The 25,922-nt window shown below is 36.2% G+C and overlaps 2 protein-coding genes across 3 annotated transcripts; one reads left to right on the forward strand and one right to left on the reverse strand.

The window, feature by feature from the left end:
• The first annotated feature begins 9,829 nt into the window (after window positions 1-9,829).
• Window positions 9,830-11,491, forward strand: LOC113235296 (phosphatidylinositol N-acetylglucosaminyltransferase subunit A). The gene is made up of 2 exons (XM_026470954.1): window positions 9,830-9,966; window positions 10,039-11,491. The coding sequence occupies exons 1-2, from the start codon at window positions 9,952-9,954 to the stop codon at window positions 11,338-11,340; spliced, it is 1,317 nt and encodes a 438-aa protein (XP_026326739.1). The 5' UTR covers window positions 9,830-9,951; the 3' UTR covers window positions 11,341-11,491.
• Window positions 11,492-11,493: 2 nt separating this feature from the next.
• On the reverse strand, window positions 11,494-19,502 carry LOC113235297 (clathrin light chain). Of its 2 annotated transcripts, XM_026470956.1 has the most exons (6): window positions 19,325-19,502; window positions 19,045-19,188; window positions 15,188-15,299; window positions 13,810-13,821; window positions 12,372-12,563; window positions 11,494-11,660 (listed from the first exon to the last, which is right to left on the reverse strand). In XM_026470956.1, exons 1-6 carry the CDS (start codon window positions 19,485-19,487, stop codon window positions 11,654-11,656), a joined length of 630 nt encoding a protein of 209 aa, XP_026326741.1. In that variant the 5' UTR covers window positions 19,488-19,502; the 3' UTR covers window positions 11,494-11,653. The 2 variants fall into 2 exon arrangements, with proteins under 2 accessions (XP_026326741.1, XP_026326742.1); XM_026470957.1 differs by lacking the exon at window positions 13,810-13,821.
• Between the last annotated feature and the right edge of the window lie 6,420 nt (window positions 19,503-25,922).

Raw genomic sequence — 25,922 nt, forward strand, 5'->3', positions numbered from 1 at the left:
TAGATTTTTGAAGCAAAGGTGCATAATATTACGGATTTAAAAAAAACATAACAATTGAGTTTTTTAAATAAAGGACTCCCACGAATTGTGTATAAATAATATTTATTTTATTTCTGATATCCGATCCGTTATTTCTATGGAATAGGTACAGGTACCGGAGAAGAAATAAATTAAATGTAAATGCAGTCTTTGTTTATGATACAATAACAATCAGCAACCAAATTAGCGTGATTTACTTAGGGACTCTACTGTCATCAGTCCGTAGACAACATAAATTAATGCTTTCTGTACAAAACTGAAAGTCGTAGCCATTGAAATAACAAATTAATAACGTTAAGTCCGTCTTCTGTGAAATTTGGTTTGGTGCAGATACGTGCCTTTTACCAATACTACAGACGTGAATTTGCACTATCCACGACGTTATATACGTTATATATTTATTCAATAAATTATCGAAAACTTTTTATCGTTATACCTCATCTCTAGCAAATACAATCTAATGAAGTAACCTTTGTACGTTGTCGTAAATTGAAATCCATTTTAGAAAAAAAAATGTTTATATGGGCATTTGTCACTAATTTGGTGTTACGTTTACTTTAATGTTATGTATTTGATTCAGATATTTAGATATTCACTTAAAAGCGAGACTTATAAAAATAGTTGAGACTTATAAAAACACGCATTTTATATACGTAAATTAGTAGACTTCGTTACAAGGTTATATTATGGAGAATTTTGTGAAGTGTCACAGGGATCGTCCTAGAAAATTTGTAGCATTGTACTAACTATTCTTTTTTTCAAGTCGGAATAAAATGACATTTGTATTTTTTTCTCTTATAGTTTGGCACTATAGCGTCCAGCCTTTGGCCATATGCAATTTCCTCTGAGTTGCAAATTTTTGATAATTCTTCCAAATAAATATTTTCTTGCTTCTTGAGATTTCAGGATAATTATTATTGTCGTAGCAGTTGTTGTTGTGGAACTTTGGTTGGGTTTATGGATATTACTATGAAATTAAAAACGAGGAGAGGAAATCGCGGAATAAAAATAAAAGCAAACGGAATTTTGGAAAGGTGATCAACAGGATAGGATAGGTAATATATTTATAAGTAAATCTAACCAAAGAAGGATGGAAATTATGAAAGGAAATGAGATGGTAATAGCTGAAAATAATGATAATTGAATAAATAATAATCTAAATTTTAATATCATTTTTCCTTACAAACTGAGCCAAAACATTGTAAACGGAATAATTATTATACGATAATAACAGAGGAATAGATGTTGGTAAAAGAATTTATAAAGAAATTATAGATTGAAAAAATGAAGCACGGTCATGTCTTGGACAGGAAAAGAAAAGGTGCCAAGGACTGCCAATGTCTTGTTCGCATTCGCACATTGGATCAGGTATTATATTAAGTCTAGCAAGATGTTCAGATGAGCAAGTATGTCCTAATCTCAATCTTGTAATGATTGAAGTAACACGTTTCTCAACATGTATACACGAAAACCAGGGTTTGACAGGGATGTCGGGCTGTATATCACGAAAATATCTGCCCGTAGCTTTACTGCTTGTTTCCCACACAGTTTGCCAAGATTCTTTAAGATAAATAGCAGGTAGTGCAGCCAAGTCATGAGGAAAGTTTCTATATAAATCTACATCGCCGTTATTTACTGCATCTTCTTCTTCTTTATTTATTAGTGGCTTGTTTTCTGCCTTTCACAATTCCGCCACGTCGTAGGTAGCCTCTACACGGGAGGAGTGGATTTGTTTTCAAATATAATGTTGACCCTTACTGCTGTCTGTGAGACTCGAAGCGGGTTTATCTAAAACAAAGCACACAGTTGCAACATCACAGGACAACACAAAGCATAGCCTAATAAAACAGGGTTGTTAATAAACGTTTTAGGTATATTAATGAGTTAATGCAAGCAGTGTAGTTTTAGATAGGGGTTATATAAGAAATTAAAAGTAAATAAACAATTAGATAGAATACAAAAGGGGAAAAAACAGGAAAAGGTAAACATTTTACAATTTTAATTGGTTTATTGCCAAAAATTTTTTTTAATTTTAAAAGGGGAGGGCTTGGACATCTCCAGGATGCACTTTATGTTGGTTGGACGAGGGACATCTCGAGGGAGTAAATCGTAAAGAGAAATGTTCAGCTTAGGGCAGTTAAAAAGAACATGATCCGTGGTGCCATCCTCAACGCCACACTCACACAGAGAGGTATCCGTTATCCTAATTTTAGCAAGATGGACGGGTGTGCATGCATGCCCAAGCCTTAGGCGACAGATGATGGATACGGCCTGTTTACTGAAAAGTTTTTGTTTAAAAAACCAAGGTTTGTTTAGGATACATTTTTGAATCTCGTAGTAGTATTTACCTGCCCGGTTTCTGGTGTTTTGCCAATCGACCTGCCATGATCTCAGTAGATGATCATGCGCCAGGGTGAGAAGATCATGGTGGTAAACTTTGTCATAGGTTGGGGAGCCACTGGTGATGGCCTGTTTAGCACATAAGTCTGCAGTCTCGTTACCGGGAATACCGCAGTGCCCTGGGATCCATGCCAGGATAATGTTAAGTGGTTTAAGTTGGCATCGGTACAATACTTCTCGGATTTTCAAAATAATGGGGAACTTGTTTTTGAGGCGGAACGGATTAGATAATATTGCCTGGAAGGAACTTTGAGTTGAGAGATAATGGTTTTACCTAAATTATGGGATTCAGCAAACTGGATTGCCTCAAGGAGAGAGACCGCTTCTCCGGTAAACACAGAGGTTAGCGGGGGAAGTTTGTAGTTAAGGAGTAGTTTAGTAGGCAGGTATCCATACGTCTGATCCTACAGCACCACCTTCTTGCAGTTTAGAGGCATCCGTGTAAATCGGGAGCCAGCCTTCGTGTTTGGTAGCTAATTTTTCTTTTAACAGTTTAGATGCGCGAGGAGAATCTTTGTTAATGCCAAAATTGAGGGTGATTTCTGGTTTAAATGTTAGTGATTTAAAATTATATTAAATATTGGGAGTCGAGTAAACTGCTCTATGGGCAGGGAAGGTTTCCAGAATTTGTTAAAGCTATGAAGCACACACGGCGTTTTATAATTAGCAGATTCCCTCGTCGCCTGCAACAACATCTGTAACCGTTCCAAGAGGGGGTGAGAAGCATGTTGCACTGTTTTAATAAAAAATCGGTCACTAAGGAATTGCCTAAGAAGGTAAAGGGGGGATCCACGCACTCGATTTGGAGTTCGTTAATCGGGGATGATTTCATAGCGCCCAAAATTATGCGAAGACATTTAGATTGTATTTTAACTATTTTATCCAGAGGTAATTTATTACATGGATCCAAAAGGAAGGAGCCGTAATCCAAATGGCTACGGACTATTGCGTTATATAACAGTTTTTGGGTAAAAGGATGTGCACCCCACCAAATACCCGCGAGAGCAACGGAGAATGTTAACACCTTTCTCACATTTACCGCTGATGTAGTTAAAGTGTTGAATCCCACTTAGTTTGGAGTCCAAAAACATGCCCAAGAATTAGACATGTGTATCTACGGGAATGTAATTACCTTGACATAAAATCTGGGGGGATGGGATATTCCTTTTTCTACAAAATACAACACAACAACACTTGGGAACCGATAATGGCAAGCCATGCTCAGCTAACCAATCGCTTAGATAGGTTAAGGCAGAAGTGAGGCGCGATGTTGCTTCCTGGACTGATTCTGATCGTACACACAGGGCTACATCGTCAGCATACTGCAGGACCTGGCAGAACGAGTTAACCGTCATTTCCAGATCCAGCGTGTAAACATTGTAGAGAAGGAGGCTAAGTACGGAGCCCTGGGGGAGGCCTTTCCAGACAGATAAGGGAGGAATAGAAGTACCATGACAGCGAATCACGATAGATCTAGCTGAAATCGCGTTACGAGTAACAATAAAACGCACCAACTTCTCAGGGACACTCAGCTGTCGTAGCTACTTCTGAGCACCGGAAGAAGGACGTTATCTGCTATATCCAGGAACACGCCTACGACATACTGTTGTTTTTGAAACGCTAAGCGAATATCTGTGGTTAGGATACTCAAGCTGTCTAGTGTACTGGATCCCTTTCTGAACCCGAAATGAGTTTTTGCCAATAGACCGTGCCTGTCTAAAAACCATTCCAGTCGATTACTTATCATATGTTCCATCACTTTGAATAGGGTAGAGGATAGGGCAATCTGTCTGTACGAATTGCAGTCGGAGGGATCTTTGCCGGGCTTAAGAAGAGGGATGATAATTTGCTTGTTCCACTCATCCGGTAGGATACCCACGTCGAAGAAGGTGTTAACTAATTTTAGATAGTATAATTTTGTTTTTTCTGATGAGTTTACGAGGAATGAATATGTGATGCCATCTATTCCCGGAGCAGTATCCTTAATCCCAGTTAGTACCATATTCAATTCCAGTAGAGAAAAAGGACCATCAAGTACTTTAGAAGCAGATATATAGGTGACAGTATGCAACGGGAGATTGTCCTTGTTTGGGACTGATGGGGGTGCTAGCTTGTTCGCAAATGAGTGAATCCAACCTGAGGGGTCGTTTGAGGTGATTCCTTTAGAGCATTGAGAGCCGCGGAATCTTTGAATCTGTCTCCAGGCTACGGATGATGGAGTACGAGGTGACATGCTTTCACAGAAATTTGTCCAGCCATGTTTTTTCTTTGGGGCCAGAACCCTTCTACATTGGGCTGCTACCTGCTTGTAGTGAAGAAAGTTCTCCTGAGACATTAAATCATTGTACTTCTTTTCTGCCTCCTTCCTGTTACGGATGGCGTCCGTGCAATCAGCGTCCCACCACGGAGGTGAAATCCTTCTGCGCGTTGTTTGTTTCTGAGGGATGTTGGTGTGTGCTGACGTTAAAAGGGTTTCCTTGAATGCCCTGTATGCCGTAAGACAACTGTCCGGCGTCACGTCAGGGAGGGACTCCACTTTGTTATTGATTTCCATCGAAAAACATGACCAGTCAGCTTTATTTAATCTAAATTTTAAAAGTGGGGGAGTGTAGTGAACTTTTAATCTTTTATCCGGCAAAGAGATAAGAATGGGGTAGTGATCACTTCCATATGTACTTTTGAGAGTGCACCATGTTAAAAGAGAAGCCAACTGCGGGGAATAAATTGTTAAGTCTATTGCACTGCGTGGGTTCTGAGTTGGGTTGGGTCTTCTTGTGGGGCTGCCGTTATTTATAACGCACAAATCCAGCTCATCCAGGAGGTCAATAAGCAGGGACCAAATGTATCTGAACGATAAGATCCCCAGGACTCATGGTGCGCGTTAAAATCGCCCATAACAACTATAGGGGAGGGGAGCACTGATATAATGGAGCGAAGCTCTTGCAAAACAAGAATATTAGAGTGGGGAATATATATTGACACAAAGAGATATTATCAATCCTTACTGCTACGGCGTTAAGTATATCTCTATTGTGTGAGGGGAGATGGATTTGGGAGAAGAGCAAGGATTTATTAACAAAAAGTGCGCTCCCTCCATGTCCATCATCTCTGTCATCATTAGGGGAGGTCTCTGTTGTGTTTGAGGAGTTACCTAAAGCACAGCCATCAGGAAGAGTAGAAGGACAATCTCTAATTATATTGTTGTGTGCTTCTCTGTCGTATTTTTTCCCTAAAGGGCCTGATTGGCGAGGTGTCAGAAATACTGTTTTTCTGTAAGACTGTGTTAGCGGGGTAGAGGGAGACAATTGTGTTGGGAAGGATGGTGAAAGTGTAGTGGGTATGCTAGTGGACACCCTTGATGTGTCCGCATATGATCTTTTAACATTTGGGAAGAGAGCAGCAGCTTCCTGAAACGATATATTGTCCTGTGACATACGCATTTTGATAGATTTTTGCCGGGAGTGCTCAAGGCAGTTCCTGCTTGTGGCAAAATGGGTACCTGAACAATGCAAACAAGTAGCATTATCCTCCACTACTGAGCAAGTCTCCCCGGGGTGAGATTGGGCGCATCTGTAACATCTAGGCTTGGATCGGCATTGGGTCTTAATGTGCCCGAAACGGCAGCAGTTGTTACATTGTATTGTGGGCAACTGGTAAGCATCTACTACTATAGACGTGTAATAGAGGAAAATACTCGAGGGTAGATTTTGACCTTGAAATGTCAGTACGACCGTTTGGGTGGGGGTCCATGAAGTAACTCCATTATCTATCTGTTTGCGGTTTAGTGTTCTAACTTTTAGCACAACACCACAATAGTCAGGTGTAACCATAGCCTCTACTAGCTTCTCCATTGTCAACTCAGTAGGGATACCTCTGATGAGCCCTAAACGTGTGACATTGTAGTTGGGAATCACAGTTTCATATTAATATAAAGGTAGGAAATGATTGTTGATAAACTCGTTGGCGTCCTTACCAGTCTTAAATTCCACAGCTATTCTGTTCCGACCAACCTTTTTGATTCCGCCATAAACAACATTACTAATTTTATTTTTGTTTAAAAATTGACCAAAGATTATGGGGTGAATAGTAGTACAAGCCGAGGGAGTTGTCTCCTGTCGTGAAACATGGACAATAAACGGACCTTTATCCTGTTCCCAATACAGTTTGGGCATTTCCGTCAGCGACGGGTGAGTGTAAATTGCCTTGGGATCACTGGATTGGCTTGTAACCGGGGGTGTGGACGACTGTTGTTGTAGTGGATCCGTTATAGCTTTTTTATTGGGTTCTGGTTGAGACTCATGATCAATATCCAGACGTCGTTTTGTGTCATAAGGCGTAAAGACAGGAGGAGATAACTCCATTGGCATAGGAGACAGATCCCTGTCCGGGGGATCAGGGGGATCGGGAGGAACCCTGTCCATTGTTTACGACGTAAACAACGGAAGGGAGGGAGTTTAGTTAGTTATTAAGCACTTACCCAAGCAGGTAAACATAAAACACAACTATATACTAATATAAAACAGCTCAGAGACTGTGGAACAATCGCCTAAAATAACCAAATTCCAAACATGTGTATCAGCTAACACTCGCGACCCGTCGAATCTTTATTGCATCTTTAGCTAAGATATCAGCTCTCTCGTTACCTCTATGACTTTTTTAGAATTGCCAGTTTTCATAACATTTTCAATAGTTATGTGTTATTGTCGATAGTTTTATCGATAGATTGTAAAAGAAGATACAATTTTGCCAAAAATAACTGAATTGTGAATTTTCGTAACGTTCTAATGATTACTAATTTCGTTATTGCATTCTTTATTCTTACTTTGACAGTGCCTATACTCTTTCTACCACAGACATATATCTAGATAGACGCCGCAAGTGCACGTACTTCGCGTGCCCAAAGTGAAATTCAATTACTTGCAGCTGCTACTTTAAGACGTACTCGACTGTTATCGTAGATAAACACCAGTCGTAAACGCGAAAAATGCATAATTATGCCATTGTAAACAGCAAAAGCACCATAACTGTGGGTAAACGTGTAAACAGGGACGTTTCTTTCCTGGCAAGTGATTTTGTAATCAGAAGATGCATAATTTATTTTAAAAACAATTATTTTGGTTTTGTATGAATTTAGAGGAAACAAATATGCAACCCCGTGTATGCCTCATGATTTGTAATACATTGCGGCTTTTACTTAGTGCGATATATTTGTGAATCTTTGTTAATACTAATAATAAATATCGAACGAATGCACTTTTGCATAATGCATTCCGTTTCTGTGGTACGGCCGCTTGTACATTTTTTTGGCCAAATTTAACATTTAGTGATGTATACGTTAGGCAACACTGTTCTCGATTCTAATGGGTTTTGAAAACAACGGGGCGAAAACTAATAAGACCATAGCAATATTATAATTGCTATGGTCTTATTAGTTTTCGCCCCTTTGTTTTCAATTCTATAACTCTTTAGTTATAGAATATTTTTAGAAGTGTTATACTAATATAATAACTCTTTTTTTTCAGTTTTGTAGTATCTATTATCAGTAGTATCTATAATTTCGATAATTTTTGCAGAACGTTGCCTCAAATGTCCAAATAAAAAAAAAACAAAAAAAAACAAAAGACAATAATTACATATTAATTGTTACTATTATTGAATTATTACGAATAATAAAAAATATATATAATGCAAAGAATTAACAGTACGCTGTCTTTACAAAAACCTGGAGTTGGTCATACGTATGAGATCGTTGCTTTCGAGGACGAAGGTGATCTAGTTTATCCCACATAAGATGCTATCCAAATATGCACAGTAGCAGAGTTAGAAATCCGAGAAATAATAAACAAATAACAAAAATTTGACACGCTCATTGAGCTCTTTGAGGCGATCATTAAGTAAACCTCTTCTAATTAATAAGATTTTACCATATTTTGTCAGCAGTAACATTTTCATTTGTCTTGCCATTCATCAATTTGATCAATTACCAACAGAAAACCATGTAGTAACATTAATTAAGTCAGGCGCAAGTTCATATATATTGAGGTGCGTTTTCATTATTTAAGTTAGTCGATAAGATCTTGTATTACAAAAAGATGTTATATAAAAAGCTCATTTTACTGGAAGGACAATAATTTTAATATTTGAAGTCGATTAAAAAGTAAAGTCTGAATTTTTTTAAAGTAAAATAAAGGACTAATGTTCTATATTTCTTCTAATATATGTAATATTACGACATTGTAATTAACAAATATGTGAACAAAAATTATTATATTTAGAATCGATTAATTGAATGGAATACGCGTGTTTACGCGTATTCCGTTCAATCAATCGATCGAAAAACACTTAGTTGCCGCTTCTACAAGGACGAAGGTAGTCTAGTTTATCCCACCAAAGATGCTATCCAAATATGCAGAGAAGCAAAGAGTTAGAAATCATGATCAAATCACAAAAACTTTACACGAGGTTACCGGAGACGCGCTACGTCGCGGCCTTAAGTAAACCAATTTTGTCAGCAGTAACATTTTCAGTTGTCTTGCCATTCACCAATTTGATCAATTACCGACGGAAAATCATCTAGTAAACTTAATTAAGGCAGTTGCAATTTCATATATTGACGTGCGTTTTCATTATTTAAGTCAATCGATAAGATCTTCTATTACAAAAAGACAGTTATATAATAAGCTTACATTATTTCACTACTACTTGTAATCATCTACTACCATTCAACTACTACCCAAATACTTGAATCGATTAATTGAATGGAATAGGTACGTGTTTCCGTTCAATCAATCGATTTCGCGCGGAAGGAAGTTTCCCATCACTAAAGAGTTCTTGTGACATGATGGTGGATACGGATTCGCTCTGGGCCTTTTGGAGGGAAAACTGTCGTTTTTATTTTGACTTTAAATTATTTTGTGAAATCTAGTTTAAAGTGGAATAGGATAGTGCTATTGTGCCTTAATCGGAGATTAAAACGCGAAATTATACGACTCTCGAACTAAAATACCCGTATCGGCCCATTCTAAGGAATACCGAGTCAATCCAAACACGCCGCCTCAAATTGCCTATCCTCTTTGTGGCGGCCATATTTACAGAAACAATTAAACGAAGACATGGCTCAAAGGACTTGTATCCAAGCCAAAATTATTAATAAAAAAAAATCATGGTGGATACACAAAATGTGGCACGCTCGGTTTTCATACAAATTGCTATACTTGCGGCGTCTATCTAGATATATGTCTGTGCTTTCTACCTTCTTTTTTTGGTAGATTTATGCTTAGAGGATGGAAAAAAATAAAGGAAATATCGTAGCATAAGCCTTTGACGTGTTCAAGTTCATTCATATTAAAATACTATTTGTATTTATGGCCAAAGGCTGGACGCCATAGTGCCAAAGAATAAGGAAACAAAATTTGAGAGTCGAGTTGCTGGATTGTTTCCTGTTTCCATCATAATTTTACATTTTAAATGTATTTTTTTTAAATAAATATATACTGACATTGTATTTATGAAATGAGTAAGCATACGGTTAGTGCTTTTAATATGCTTTTCAATGAGTGGGTGTGCGTTAAATATAACCTAAAATACATTTGTTTTCAGGAACTTTCGAGAGGGAAAAAGAAGAGACATGTGATCTGTATGACTTCAGACTTCTTTTATCCTAACACAGGAGGTGTTGAAGAGCACATCTACAACCTAGCTCAGTGTTTAATCAAGCGCGGGCACAAAGTTATAATTATTACTCATTCCTATGGCCAAAGGGTAGGAATTCGATATTTAACTGCCGGTCTCAAGGTTTATTACTTACCCATAAAAGTTTTCTACGCTCAGTGTGTTCTACCAACAATGATCTGTAACATAGCTCTCGTAAGATACATTCTTATTAGAGAATGTATAGAAATAGTTCATGGCCATTCGGCATTCAGTGTCTTGGCACATGAAGTATCAATTATCGGTAAGCTATTAGGACTGAAGACAGTATTCACAGATCACAGTTTATTTGGTTTTGCAGACACCTCGGCAGTATTAACAAATAAATATTTACAAATGTGTCTTTGTGAATGTGATCATTGTATTTGTGTATCACATACAGGGAAAGAGAATACTGTGCTAAGAGCAAAAGTTAAAGCTCATAAAGTGTCTGTGATTCCTAATGCAGTTGATGCATACAGTTTTACTCCAGACCCAAGTCAACGGGATCCAAAGATGATAACCATTGTCATAGTATCAAGATTAGTATACCGAAAAGGAGTTGATCTTATGGCTGCAGTAATAGCAGACATGTGTCCACGATATCCAAATTTACGATTTATTGTAGGTGGGGATGGACCTAAGATGTGGTTATTGCAGGAGGTGAGAGAAAGAAAGGGATTCCAACACTGTGTCACTTTATTAGGTAGTCTAAAACATTCAGAAGTAAGGAATGTTTTAGTGAAAGGGGATATTTTTTTAAACACATCATTGACAGAAGCTTATTGCATGGCGATTGTAGAAGCTGCATCATGTGGTTTGAAGGTGGTATCTACCAGAGTTGGTGGCATTCCTGAAGTGTTGCCAGAAAGAATGATTTACTTGACAGAACCCAATGTAGGCAGTTTGGTTGAGGGCATAGAAAGAGCTATGCAAGACATAAAAAAAGGAAACATTCTATGTCCCTTTGAATGCAATAAAATTGTTAGACATATGTACAATTGGATGGACATAACTAGGAGAACTGAGATTGTTTATGGCAAAATCTGTTTAAATAAAATTAAACCTTTAGGACAGCAACTACAGAGCTACCTAACTTGTGGCGTTTGGCCGTTTCTTTTAGTGATCAGTTTAATGTATTTGTTACTACAACTTGTAGAGAAAATTTACAAAAGAAAACATATTGACATAGCTAGGGATTTAAAACTATAGTATGGACAAAAGGATTCAAAATTAAATTTTTATTTTGGAATGACAATATAATACTATGTTTCACACAATCATAATAAAAAAGGACAATGTTAAACCACTGAACTGTAAAAACAAGTAAAATCATAATTTTAAATAAATAATGATTCAGAGATAACTTATATCCACCTGACGTACATTATTATCATGTATAAACATTCTAATTATTTTAACATTTTAACATTATTATAGTTTTTATACATAGTTGTAAGTGATCTTCCATAAGACTGACATTTGCTTATCATATTATTATCAGGCTATCTCGACTCTTGTTGATTTATGCTCTGAAACAAAGATTTTTATTGTTATTTTGTTACAGAATAGAAAAAAAATTATATTAATAAATAATGTTTTTTACTTTTGTAATTTGTAATATTTTTTTAATGACTATTTTATCCTTAACCTTATTGTATTCTACAATTTCTAATAGAGCACACTTCAAAAATATTAATAGCAAAACTTGAAATTGAATGTACATTTAAGTAAGAACATTGGAAACTGTATTATGATTGACTGTGGCCGTAATGTGGCCAATGATATTTTTCGTTTATTCCCACTAGTTCTGTTGACAGAACTACTGGTACTTTTGTTCCCATTTGTTCTGTTGATAAATAGACAGTTTCTTCACAGAACTACTGAGAATTTTCTCTCCAACTAGTTCAATTGACAGAACTACTGGTACTTTTCTTCCCATTTGTTCTGTTGATAAATAGACAATTTTCTTCACAGAACTACTGAGAATTCTCTTTCCCCCTAGTTCTGTGTACGAGTTTTCAGCTGAACCACAGAACAAATGGAAAAAAATACCAGTACTTCTATCAACAGAACTGGTGGAAATAATTGGACAGAATTACTGGGAATCGTAAATCCCATTAGTTCTGTTAACAGGACAAATGGGAAGAAAAGTAGCAGTAGTCCTGTCAACAGAACTTGTGGGAATAAACGAAATTTTTTTGATTGCACATGGTACTAGATCATAATATACAGTTACTCACACTTTCGTAGTGCGTGGAGGGTACTTGGGGCGCACTTGTGCCTGTTTCAGTTGAAGGACAATAGACCGGAGACGCGCTACGTCGCGGCCGCGTCTTGGTCCGAAGTCGCATAGCTCAGCCACGCGAGCCCACTCATTACCGTTCTCCACATTGCCGCCTTCCGAACCTCGCGCTAATGCTCTTTCCGCGTTCCTATGAACGTATTAAACCGATATAAAATCTCTGTCTAGGCGAAGCCATTTTTAAAGTAAGTATTTATTATTATTGAGGCGAAGGTATATTTTCTGAATATGCACATTGTTTTTAGGCGGTCAATTATTAATGTCTGTAAGTAGTATTGGATATTTGTAGGTAATTCGACTACTTTTATCAGGCAATAAATTGTTTCCAGTTATTGTCGGTATGTCTCTAATACATTTATTAACAAAGTATAATATACATATGTACAGCCAACAGCACATCAAGCTATTTTTGTTCGAATAAGGCCTCCATGTGCAACAGTAGAAGATCCGTCAATGTGTAGCTTGATGTACTGCCGACTGTATATTATGTAATTTTTATAAATGTGTAATGTGCATATTAGCGTCAGATTTATCAATATTACAATTTTATTTGCATACCAAAGTGTCATGATTTTGTAACTACTATTATTACTACTACTATTATTTTATAACTATGTGAAAGAAATGAGATGAAATTTTGACAAGTTTATTTGAACATTCGTTAACATCAACAAGACCCTGTTAAAGTAACAAACACAAGAAGTAATGAATTTACGAAGAAAAGTGCTTACAAATTCCGGAAAACTGTTTTTGAATACAAGTTACGTAGTAATTGCCTTGTATGCTCTAAACCCGGTCCCAGAATTCCAACAATTGATAATAGTCCTGTCTCATATGCTATACCCTACAAGTGTATATCTTGTAGACATCTTTTAAACAATGAGCGACTAAATCTGGAATCGACCAAGTATTGAATGAATCTATAATGGGAAAATTAAAAATAATGTTTGGTAATTAGGAATTGTGAACTTTCAGTGCCCGTAACTGGTAATAAAAGAATTTTTATCGTTGTTTGGTAACTGGTTTCAGTAGAAGAATTGATTTTTTGCTAAAACTCCCGTCTAATTTCAAATGACGTACAAACTAAATCTTGTACCTCGACTACACCAAATAGCTGATTAGTCAAATTATTAGTCCTCAACCAGGGTACTGCCATGATTAGACAAGTCCCAATTCACAAAACAGTAATTATGTAATTTTCATTAACGTCCTATACAACACGGCAAAAAAAAATTGAAGCATTACGACAATAACAAAACGAAATAATCAAGGTCAAGTATTTGCCGCGAATTAAATACACTTCAGAGTCCCTCACCAAAATACCCAACAGATATTAGTAAGTAATTCTTTAATTTCCTGTATAGTTGGATACTTACTTAGCGGACTCCCTGATAGCATTGAAAAGAAAAACTGTAATTAGTACATAATATTATTAGAACCTAATTCAAATTTATATCTATTAAGTAGTTTCTAAAACTTTACTGCACTTTTGTTTCAATGTAACACAAGATAACAATAAAATAAGTCTCCGTCATAATACCTATATACATTTTAGTGTAGGCAATGTCAATAAACACCAGCAGCCCCAGCCGGCACATATAAATGATGACGTTATATTATTATTTGCTCAAAGCATAAGTACATACCGCATCGCTTCGCTTTTAATATGATACTGGCTGTTACGCGAATGTTTAGATCCACCGGTTCTATACAACGACATGTACATCGCACCTTCAGATTGAAACTGACCCAAAACAAAATTCCAACTTTTTGAGAAAACGAAAAATAAGATTTGAAATTGTGACAATTATTAATACAAAGATAAAATTGCTTCGATCCTGCTGGATTCGAACCAGCACATTAAGCATACTGTGCCTGACGCTGAGCTGCGGAACGAACCACCAGATCTTACAAATTTTTCTATGTGCTTGTTGCAGATAGTGGTTTTTGATTTTTTAATTACCTTTTTGCCGTTTTCATATTATTTAGTTTACTCTTGAAGTACTAAAGGTAAATGGCCTTGTTACTCTTGGTCCCTTCTCTAAGTAACGAAATTGAAAAAAAAATTATGAATATTTTTCGCAACGAAACCGGTTCAATTAGCAATCCATCAATTTTTCGCCAACGGTGGTGGTGGCATGCCGTCTTTACAGATGCAAATTCGGTATTTACTGATACAAGAGTGGAATTTCAAAAATACGAGAGACCCATGCAGTAAGATGGTGCCATTAGAGTTTCAATGGATCTGAGTTATAGCCATGCTGAGCGAACCCACAATAGGTTCTTTTTCAACCCATTATGGCGTTAAGTTTGTTAAATACATATTAGCTAATAAGAAACAAGAAATAATAAGATAGTTCTACCAGTCTTAGTGCCAGCCATTTCCCACTAAGCCACGGTGCGGCGGACGGCTGACCGCGCGCGACTCTGTTTTACTTCAGAGTTGCGGCTGCGTGAAGGATAGGTATGAAATAACGAATGATTTATTTGAATAATTATGATTCGCGCGCGGCCAGCCACCCGCGACTATACAATTGGATCCTACTTGATAAAACACTGTACTACCATCAGACAATAATTATTATCTATTGATAGTCTTTAATGTCATACCACAAAACAATGTTGAGTGATTGCATTGAGTAAAAATTCTAGGTCGTGTGATGTAGCCTACAAATAATTCATGATTTGTCTGGTCGTCATGAAGAATCACTAGTATTAGGTAAAATTATGGGTAAGTAAATATACTAGTTGTACCTGTTAGCAGCCTTGGTTTTGGCAATGGTTTCCTCATGAGTCTTGTACCAATCTTCTAGTTCTTTCTTTGCAATTTTCAACATTTCTTCTTTCTTTTTTTCTTCTTCAGCATCTGTTATATTGCACAAAATAAGATAAATTTGCCCAAGTAAATTTAGCAACTATTCATGTATACACTAGAAGGTACAGTCAAGGGCACGTCAAACTTGATACTTTTTACTTGGGACCGTTCTTATCGTAAGCGGCATAGATTTGGATTTAAATCTTAAGTGTCAAGCTTGACGTGCTTGACCCTGTACCTATAGAATTATATGATTATCATTTAAAATATAGTAACTAATGTACAGCGTCATAGCCGCTTCAGTGAGACGACAATTGACTTTTATTAATCTTATCAAGTGACGAACACGAGTTAGCTCTCTGGCTAGATTAGACAGTATTTTCTCAAATGTATTATATTTGTTTTGTACTTTTTTTTCTGTATCTTCTCGCGTTAAAAACAGAAAAGACAACATTGAACAGAGAGCGAGAACTTTGATAGAAAACAGGAGAGAGATGTTCAAAAACCGAAAAAACTAGAGAGATAGAAGCAATAAGCAAAAACATAACAAGTGCCATAAAAATCACAGAAAAGAAACTAGAATTAACAAAATAAAAAGCGAAATCGAAGTAACCGGAGGAATAAAGAAAGCATTCAAGGAGCTTAAATACCACTCTAGTTGGATATTAATATAAAAAGTATAAACAAAACATGCAAGGAAAATAAAACATCCAAAAGACCACTCATCAGCGAAACTGCTACAGACTTCTATCGAAACCTCTATATTTCTGAAGAAACAATACTCGAAGAGGGAAACCAATACGACATAGACAATGAGACGATTCCGGGTATACTAGAGAGCGAAACAAGAAAAGCAATCATATCAAAGAAAAAAAAGTGGAAGAGCACCAGGAGCCGACAAAATCCCATACGAACTTCTAAAAGGCACATTAGATACTGTACTCCGACCGGTAACCAACTTATTTAATGAGATACTGCACAGTGAAATTATCCCAGAACAATGGACAAGATCTACCATAGTACTAATACACAAAAAGGAGATAGAGACAAAATTGATAATTATTATAGACCTATATGCCTAACGAGCAACATCTACAAACTCATAAGAAATGAGACTATTTTTCCGGATTTAAATCGCGTATATTTGTTTTTTCAAACAAACTGACATTTCGGGCCCTTTACAGGTCCCATGGTCACGGTTGACTGCTTCTTATATTTATTGTATTTTTCCACTACATGTTTAACCACATATATGTGACCTATAGTTGAATAATCTGCTTTACAAAATAGGCGCTTTGTGATTCTATTTAGGATAATTTTGGAAAAGAGTTTGTAGATATCGAGTTCTTAGGTTTTCGCGATTGTTACATATAGGAAATGAAACTATTTTTCCGGATTTAAGTCGCGTATATTTGTTTTTTCAAACAAACAAATATACGGGATTTAAATCCGGAAAAATAGTTTCATTTCCTATGTGTCACAATCGCGAAAACCTAAGAACTCGAAATATAAGAAGCCATAACTATATTTCCTTTTTAGACTATAACAAGGCTTTTGACTCCCTATCTCATTCTCATATATATGAAGTTCTCCAAAATTAAGGTGTTGAACGGAAATATATTAGAATGCTGACCAAAATAAATGTACAGCAAGAGTCCAGTAAGAAAGAATTGGGGTGGGGACGAATTTAATATTCAAAAAGGTGTAAGACCCACTATCACCGAAAATCTTCTCTGCTGTCCTAGAGGCAATTTTCAGACAGTTGAATTGGGACAAAGTAGGACTCAACATAAACTGAAGCCATTTGTCACACGTGAGATTCGCAGACGATAATTGTGTTGTTGGCAGAAGACCCATCTACTTTGCAGGAAATTCTCGAACAGCTAGCAGTAGAAAGCCAAAAAGCAGGGCTAGCAATGAATTTCTCCAAAACTAAGGCTATTACAAATCGACATAAACAACTCTTAATGGTAAGAAATCAAGAAATTGATGTGGATGTGGAATATGTCTATCTAGGACAAATAATATCCTCAAGTTTACAAATGGAGAAGGAACAGTAAGCAACAGTTGGGCACGCTATTGGTCGCTCAAAGAGATACTTAAGAATGAAGTAATCCCAATGTCAGACAAGCGCAAAGTCTTCAACACTTGCATCCTCCCAGTGCTCACATATGGGTGCCAAACATGGGGCTTGACTAAGTCTCTTAGCCAAAGACTAAAGGTGTGCCAGCAAGGGATGGAGAGAAGGATGTTACACATCAAGCTGAGAGACAAATGGAAACTCTTTAGAATTAAAAAGGCAACCAAGGTGACAGATGTCACAACGAAAATCAAAAGACTGAGGTGGCGCTGATGTGGACACACGGTAAAATCAACAAAAGAAAAGTGGTCAAAAGATGTGACACATGGGTATCCAAGAGATGGAGAGGTACAGAGGAAGGTCAACAAAAAGATAGGAAGCCGGATCTGCCCCGAGAATGGCGCCGGTCAGCACAAGACCGTTGCTTATGGAGAAATATGGAGGACAACCTGATTAGAACCATAACCAATGCAGCAGAAATAGGTAAAGTGACAGTACTTCCCTGGATGAACTCTTTCACATGGAGCTCTACTTCTACTCTACTGCTCTAGGCAGAGTGGATGACAGATTCTGCCACCAGTTTTATTAATTATCAATTGTTACATTAAATATTAAATATTTAAGTTTTCATCTGTTTTATTTTTGAATTATTATTATTATTTTATTTTATTTTTCTTTTCTTTCATTCTCTTAAATATTTTGCTCATTAAATAGTTTGTAATGAGGCATATTGTGCTTTAATTTTGCTTTACATCTAATTTTGTATTTTTTTTTACTAATGTAATGTGTGTGTACTGTGCTCTTCTACAGAATAAATTATTCCTATTCTATTTTATTTATATGACTATTAAGAGTCGATGCAACCTCAAATGGCTTTGGATTCTGCATAACAGTGAATGTTGAATCAATCACTTTGGAAAATATATATGTATAGTAAAATTGAGGACGTACACTAATTAGTATATAAGTGAAAAATATGATTCCTAAAAATTTTCATGATAGAAAAATAACACACTTACCTTAACTTTTTACTTTTAACGTTAACTTACTTTACATATACCAATGATTTTTTTATATCAATTGAACACAAATAGTATACGATCATTATACAATATACATTCCTCAAATGGCTTTAATTTCCTTTGTAAAAAAATAAATTCGGAAATAAAGCCAGTGTCCATCCTGCTCGCCCCGCACTTTAGAACCGATTCAGTATGAGAAAAATTGAGGTAGTATCTTCGTCATTAATGCTTAAAAAAAAGAAATTGTAGTCAGTAGCCTCATTTAGTCTCTATCTATGGTATCAGTTCATAAGTACCTAGGAGTAGTTCTGGACAATAGTTGAACTGGAAGATGCACCTGGACAATAAAATTTAAAAAACTGCAGTTGCCTGGCAGTGCCGTTGAATGGTAGGTACACAACAACAATGGGGACTCTCACCCAAGATAACACTACTGTTCTACACAGCGGTGACAAGTCCTATGATTAGTTACGGCGTGATAATATGGTGGCCACGAACCAAACTAACAACTGCAACTGACAAGCTGGCTAAATTCCGAATGCGTGAGGGCAATCCAACTACAGCCCTCGAAGCGATGCTGTACCTGCGGGTCGCAGGTACAGCATCACAGCAGGTACACTCTCACTGTTAATAAGATAAGAAGCGGCGTGAAGCGTATTCATAATAATGACTCAGCTAATAATCTATGGCTTACCCTTTTCTTCCAATCTCTTTTTCTGTTCCTCCCGCCAGATGCGGATCTTCTCTGGCTCTTCTCTCTCTTGTCTGAATACTGAAGTTGGCTCTGACTCGAGTTCTATACCCCCATTGGATTCAAATGTTGAAGCAGGAGGGACTTCTAAGAATAAAAAAATTACTCAGTTATAAATTTTAGAGCCCAATTATATTATATTACGTACCGATTGAGAAGGTAAATAATAATTTTTACACGAAATTTGGAATATTATAATAACAATCAAACAAGTAATACACACCCACAAAGTCGTCTACCATGTCGTTGGTAGAAGAAATAGGGGGCGGAATGGTGGTCTCCAATTCATCCTCTAATCCGGCCAACTGGTTCTGTTCGCGGGCTAGAAACTCCGCTGCTGGGTCCACCTCAGGCTGATTGACAAAACTATCACCGAAACCATCCATTTTTAAAAAAGAAAAATTCTTTTTTTCTCGCCGTGAAACAATTTCCCCAACAAAAAACGTCGATTGGACAAATATGCCACAGACAAAATAGAAACATCAATTAGTCAACAACAACAAAGATTATTTTTTTATTGAGCATTGGCTACTTGGAAAATGACGTAGCCATTTATACATAGTTTTCTTGTCACGCTCACTATAACTAATCGTTTAGACAACGACTATACAATTTGTATAGTGCCATAAAACATTTACCACGGGAAACGCTCTAAGCATTATTTCTCAAACCAAACTTTCTGCCATTTTTTGAGGGGCAGAAAGTCAATGGAGGCGGAATATTTTTTCCATCCTCGAAGGGCGGAAGGGACTATTACAAGCAAGCACTCAAATGCAATAACGAATTGTGTCAATAGGATCTCATACAAACAAAATTCGACAACACTAGCTTACTTTTATGCCACGTTCTCACATTCGTGCGATAGGCGATGCGATACACGACACGTCAATGCGTTATTCGCGTCGCGACTCGCATCGCCACCCGTTACGCGAAGTTCGGCACGAGTGGCGACGCAAAGTACAGTTATTTGCAGTGTTACCACTGTAGCCAGTTTTTAGCACAGATTTATAAGTATGTGGTTTTTAACTATTATATATATATATAGTACAAGTTCTTAATCACTGATAGAAATAGAACGCATACTTCCCGATATGGTGGAAAAAAGATATTTATACCGTTGTACGCGGATAGGCTCCAAGGCAAAGAATCAAATATGAGAAGACTTGAATGTGGAAAATGTAAACGAGTGGTCAACAGCCTGCAAAAACTATAATACATGGGGGGATTTTTGTGCATTTTTATGAGGTACACTCTGGTCATTTTCCGCCGAAAGTAAAAAATGTTCGGAATTCAAATTCAAATTTCAAAGTCCCTATCACGGAAACTATTAGAGATAGGTAGGAGGTGGTCGAAGGAATGTCATAGAGATTAATAGTGGTCAACTGCCTGGGTTAAAAAAAACAAGATGGCGAATTCAAAATGGCGGCCGAAGAAAAACTTGCTTCGATCAGGCTGAAAATTGGTATGCGGGGGTCTTTAGGAGTACTCAACCATAATTTGAGGTCAAAAGTTTATTTTCGCCATTTCTTAATCATATAAGCAATAGTCATATAAGCGTTTCTTTCGTCAAAAGTGGCTGCCGAAACGGACTTGCTCTAAATTGGCTGAAAATTGGCTTGCGGAGGCCTCTAGAAGTATCCGGATCGAAGGAATTTTTTCGGAGTGTTCGATCTTTGTATTAATAATTATAACAAACTAGTGGAGTAATTTCACAACAAATACTTGAATATCAATTCAATAAAAAAAATTTAAAATACAGCGAATAGCGACATCTCTCGCCAGTACTGGTAACTGTAAAGGTACTAACTGGGTGATAAATCTTTCATAGATTTCTCATAGATACGACTAAAATGTCGTTGAAAAAAACCAAATACAAAGACACGACGCAAGCACATAGAAAATTTCGTGAGGTCCGCTGGCTCGTTCCGTGGCTTAGTTGGTATAGCGTCTGGCACGGTAAGCTAGACGACGCCGGTTCGAATCCGGCCGAATATATACATACCCTGTACCCCACCTACGGTGGGCCTGCGGCGCGTGATCGGTTTCAGTTTACGAGGTGTGCTCATGCTCTTCGGTGGCACAGCAGTTAGTTTATGCCAATTTAAGAAACGAACATTCCTAAGTTGGTTTTGGTCTGAGTATTCTAGGTTATCGTTGATTTGGTATTCATAGTACCTACATAGTACAGGAAATTCGGCAGTAGTTTGGCATTTTTTCCCCCTAAATACTTCTCTTTGGCATAGCTTTCAAGAAAATGAAATCTAACATAGAGACGGTTGAGATACAACAACGCTATAATAAGTATCTCATTTCCACTACGTCGGGAAGCATGCTTTACATTTTTACAACTGTGAGATCTTGTACTCGTAATCTACTACGTCTCCGTATATTATCTCCATTTGATGGCGTGCGGACGCTTCGGGCTTCGCCCTCCGCGGATCTCGGCCTCTGGTCTCGGCACTTATGATTTTGTTTTAAAAAAATTGAAATAGCTCTTTAATGGCGGTCATATTTAAAAATTGCAAAAATATATTTTGACTACTAATTATTATCAAACAATCTTAGAAATCATTAATACAAAGATCACTCAGACAAAATTCCTTCGATCCGGCCGGATTCGAACCGACGTCGTCTAGCTTACCGTGCCAGACGCTATACCAACTAAGCCACGGAACGAACCAGCGGACCTCACGAATTTTTCTATGTGCTTGCGTTGTAATATAAAATACTTTGTAAAACTTAATGTAGCGTAAATTAGAATGGTTTCTTCGTAAAATTAAAAATAAGGTATTTAATTAATAACTATTGTAACTATAGTGAAAAAATAGAGTGGTTTGCATCAATATTAGACATAACTGGTTGAAGACTGTACCACCTCAGTCAACCATGACCATGGGACCTGTAAAGGGCCCGAAATGTCGGTTTGTTTGAAAAAACAAATATACGCGATTTAAATCCGGAAAAATAGTTTCATTTCCTATATGTAACCATCGCGAAAACCTAAGAACTCGATATGAATTTTTATTAAGTTCAATTTATTATTAATTAATATTAAATAGAACTTAAAAAGAGGAAGTATCTACTGGATGGGATAGTGTAAGTATTTTTATACAATTGTATATACGTAGGTGTCGCATGCAATGAAATGTAAACGTTTGTTAATTTTCGAATATATGTAATACATTTATAATAATATTAGATATATATAATGTAATATAATATTAGATATTCCAAAAACAAGTACCGACTTTGTGTTTTGTTCAAAAATATGTAGTAAGTAATCATGTCATGGAGTTTTTTTAATATACTTTTATTTCAGAGACAAGTAAACAACCAGTGATAAATATACACTCGGTGTTTTACATATTTGTCCATATCATTTTCGTAAAAAATATTACAAAGCATTTGCTTTTTTTAAATTACGTTTGTGATTTTATCATTGTTATGTAACCACTTTTAAAACTACCAAATTTATTAGATTTTAGTCAGAATCTACTATTGAAATTGAAACCAAATATAATTACCCCATTTGAGTGTTGTCCAAGAATTTAGAATAGCCATCCTTTATTTGTATACATTTTAATGAAAATGCATTGTATAACTATTTACGAAAATGATATGGATACATGCCATGAAATACCAAGAGTATATATTTGCCATTGATTGTAGTTTGTATACTTTTCTCTCAAATAAAAGTACACCTTTAAAAAAACTCGTGTCTTTTGACTCGTGCTCGAAATACCGTTCACGACGCGATCGCACGAGTGGCTATGCTAGTCGCGACGCGAATAGCGAACTAAACGTTTACACGTGTGTGTCGTGTATCGCATCGCTATTCGCATCGCCACTCGCACGAACGTGAGAACGCGTTTCTACCATTCAACAGAATGTTTCGTCGATGTTTCGACGAAACATTCGTGTATAGCCAGCACGATAGTGTAAACGAGGTATCACAAATTCATAGTTACACACTAACACACATTCACAGATTTTTTTTTATCTTTATAGATGTTCATGTAGAGATGAAACGGATATCCGGTAACTATCCGGTATTCGGCCTATTTTTACTATCCGGTCGGATACCAGGTATTAGAACAAACTCCGGCCGGATACCGATTGTTTAAAATAAAAAAAATCATAATCAGTACGCCAAATTAATTGATTTATTGATTAAAGGTGATAGTAATAGGATAAACAGCAACTGCACGATTGTTGACGATCTGTTTATTACTTGTAATATCTCTTATTAGTTTGTGCTTGTAACTAAAAGAACTACGAAGTTAAATAACGTTATCTGTAAATGTGGCACTCAAATTTCAATAAAGACAAATTATGGTGGACGAAGTTTTTCTCTATCAGGAGTCTATACTACCTCTATAAATAAATATCCACTGTTTTTGTACGACATCTACTGTTCTACTGTTCTCATTTTCTTCTAATTTTTAGATTTTTCACTTTTCACAACTATTCTTGTCGGCTTTTTAGATTTCGTGAATCGTGTTTTCCATTTACGACGTCGTACTTTTTGTTTTTGGAACGAAAGTGTAGAGCACATTATATAAAAAATGTTGTAAACTGTTCTTATTGGATAAAATTGGTAGCTTATGCATTCCACTGAATGAAGTTTTTTTAGGTGGTCCATAAATGTATCTACTAAAAATCTTTTACATGCATGCATTTAGCATTAACGTGATCTCAACTGCGACTCTCTAAACATATTGAACATTTGTCGGAGTTTTTGCAAAACTTTACAATGAGGTCAAATCATAGAACATCGTCCTTTAATTATTTTTTTTGGTATTTCGGCTATATATTGGTCAATCACAGGTTTAGAAAATGCGGGGAAGTAACATTTATGGTAATAGTATCCAAACACAATTTTTATTGTCAGATATCAATACCTTATAGAAAGATAAATAGAAAGATAACATCAAAAACATTAGGTGACAATGTTTGAAGAAAATCGATTAATAGTGTTTCGAACACCGTAAGTTCAGCATCTACTGTTTTTTCCCCAATCTACTGCTTTTTCTGTGCAATATCTTCCGACTTTTTCAGATTTGACCTAGCAACACAGTACACTGAATACTATGAGGTGTATAATGTAAACACGATTTCTAAAAATTTTACAAAAGTACTCTACTTTTTACAAGAAAACCGCTGTATTCAATAGGTACTTTACATTACCGATGATTCTTTTACATCAACTTCGACCTTAATAGAACACATATACTGTACGATATACATTTTTCAAATAGCATTAATTTTGTTTATAAAAAAAATTATTCTGAAATAAAGCCAATGTTCCTGCCGTCCTAACCAAGCAAAATAAACCGTATTATAAATTTGAATATGAGCTGAGGTAGTATAGACTCTTATAAGTGGTAAGTGGTTCTATTTATTTTCATAAATGAGACTTTAAGTACCTACTACTTGTTATTGCCAGACGACCAAATGACAGTCTTCAAATACAATTAGTACCTACAATATAACGAAACGTGTAATTAGATTCAATTATTTTTTTGGCTAACTTGGTATCAAGGCTTAGAATTAGTTAGATTACACACAAATTAATGAAATCAAATTGAAACAAAATAATACTAAACGGGCATGTCAAGTGCTAGGCTTATACCACAGAACATTATTACCCTAAAGGGAAGAACGATAACTTCATACATACTATAAAAATGCATACTTAGAAGCACATTAGCGCTGCCGTGTCTGCCATTAGTAACTTTTGATATTAGGCCTATACTCATAACAAGTATCCTAATCTATCATATAGACATTTTAATATAGCCAAAAAATTATGTAATTGGTTCCATCTCCACCGCAATAAATTTGCATTCGGCACAACAAACAAACAACATTGATATTAATATATTGCCAAATTAGCGATTTTTTTTCATTGTTAACATTTTTCTGTTATGTGTTTGTTTGTATTCGAATAAAATGATCGGTTTTTATAAAAACCAAGTGACCACAACAAATCAAATCGAATCGTAATTTTCAAATAAGAAAAGGCGATTTTTGTCGTATGAGGAAACCAAGGCTAAAGCGCTAAACAGAGATGATTTCAGATTACTCCACCGACAAGAGCCTAGCTCATAAAGAAAAGAAGAAGAATAAAATGTCTGGGGAATTACAAAGTTGAGTCGGGAATGGAGTTCTATATTGAGAAAAAGAACAATTTCATTCAAACAACTCCTTTAGGGTTTGAGTACATTCAGTATTTCTACATGTGGGGAATAGGAACTCTGCTGTTCTTGATTTTTAGGAATTTTAAATAAATAATACTGGCTATCTAGTAGCGGCTACTTGATGCACTTAAATTGGCGAATCGAACGTCTGTGTATGCCTGTAGAAACAAAATAGCGAACTTTTGAAGTTAGTGATACAGTTTTACAAAGATTAATTTTATTTTAAATTTTAAGTATATTATGAAGAAAATACGAACAAAGAAATAGTGATGAAGAAAGTTAGAACTATATTCCTTGTTTTAAACTATTTTTAAAAAAATACGAATTTCCAATAATTACGAATTCAAAATTAAAACGCGAAATTATATGAATCTCGAACTAAAATACCCGTATCGGCCCGTTCTAAGGAATCCCGAGTCCATCCAAGAACACCGCCTCAAATTGCCTATCCCCTTTGTGGCGGCCACATTTACAGAAACATAATTATTTTTGTTTTCGGCGGAAGGACTTTGTTTCCATGGCCAGTAATAAATTATTTAAAAAAAACCAAGAAACCGATGCTCGGCTGAAGGACTTTGTTTCCATGGCCAGCAATAAATTAAAAAAAAAAACCAAGGAACC

This window comes from Hyposmocoma kahamanoa, unplaced genomic scaffold (assembly GCF_003589595.1).
Source record: "Hyposmocoma kahamanoa isolate Upper Pololo Valley unplaced genomic scaffold, ASM358959v1 87, whole genome shotgun sequence".
NCBI classification, from domain to species: Eukaryota; Metazoa; Arthropoda; class Insecta; order Lepidoptera; family Cosmopterigidae; genus Hyposmocoma; species Hyposmocoma kahamanoa.

Bases quoted from the DNA above. Each gene is read 5' to 3' on its own strand.
- LOC113235297 (XM_026470956.1), bottom strand. From the start codon at position 19,487: ATGGATGGTTTCGGTGATAGTTTTGTCAATCAGCCTGAGGTGGACCCA. The intron at 19,189-19,324 runs GTGTGTATTACT...TTTTATTCTTAG, and splicing joins CATGGTAGACGACTTTGTGG to AAGTCCCTCCTGCTTCAACA. The intron at 15,300-19,044 runs GTAAGCCATAGA...GCAATATAACAG, and splicing joins AAAGAGATTGGAAGAAAAGG to ATGCTGAAGAAGAAAAAAAG.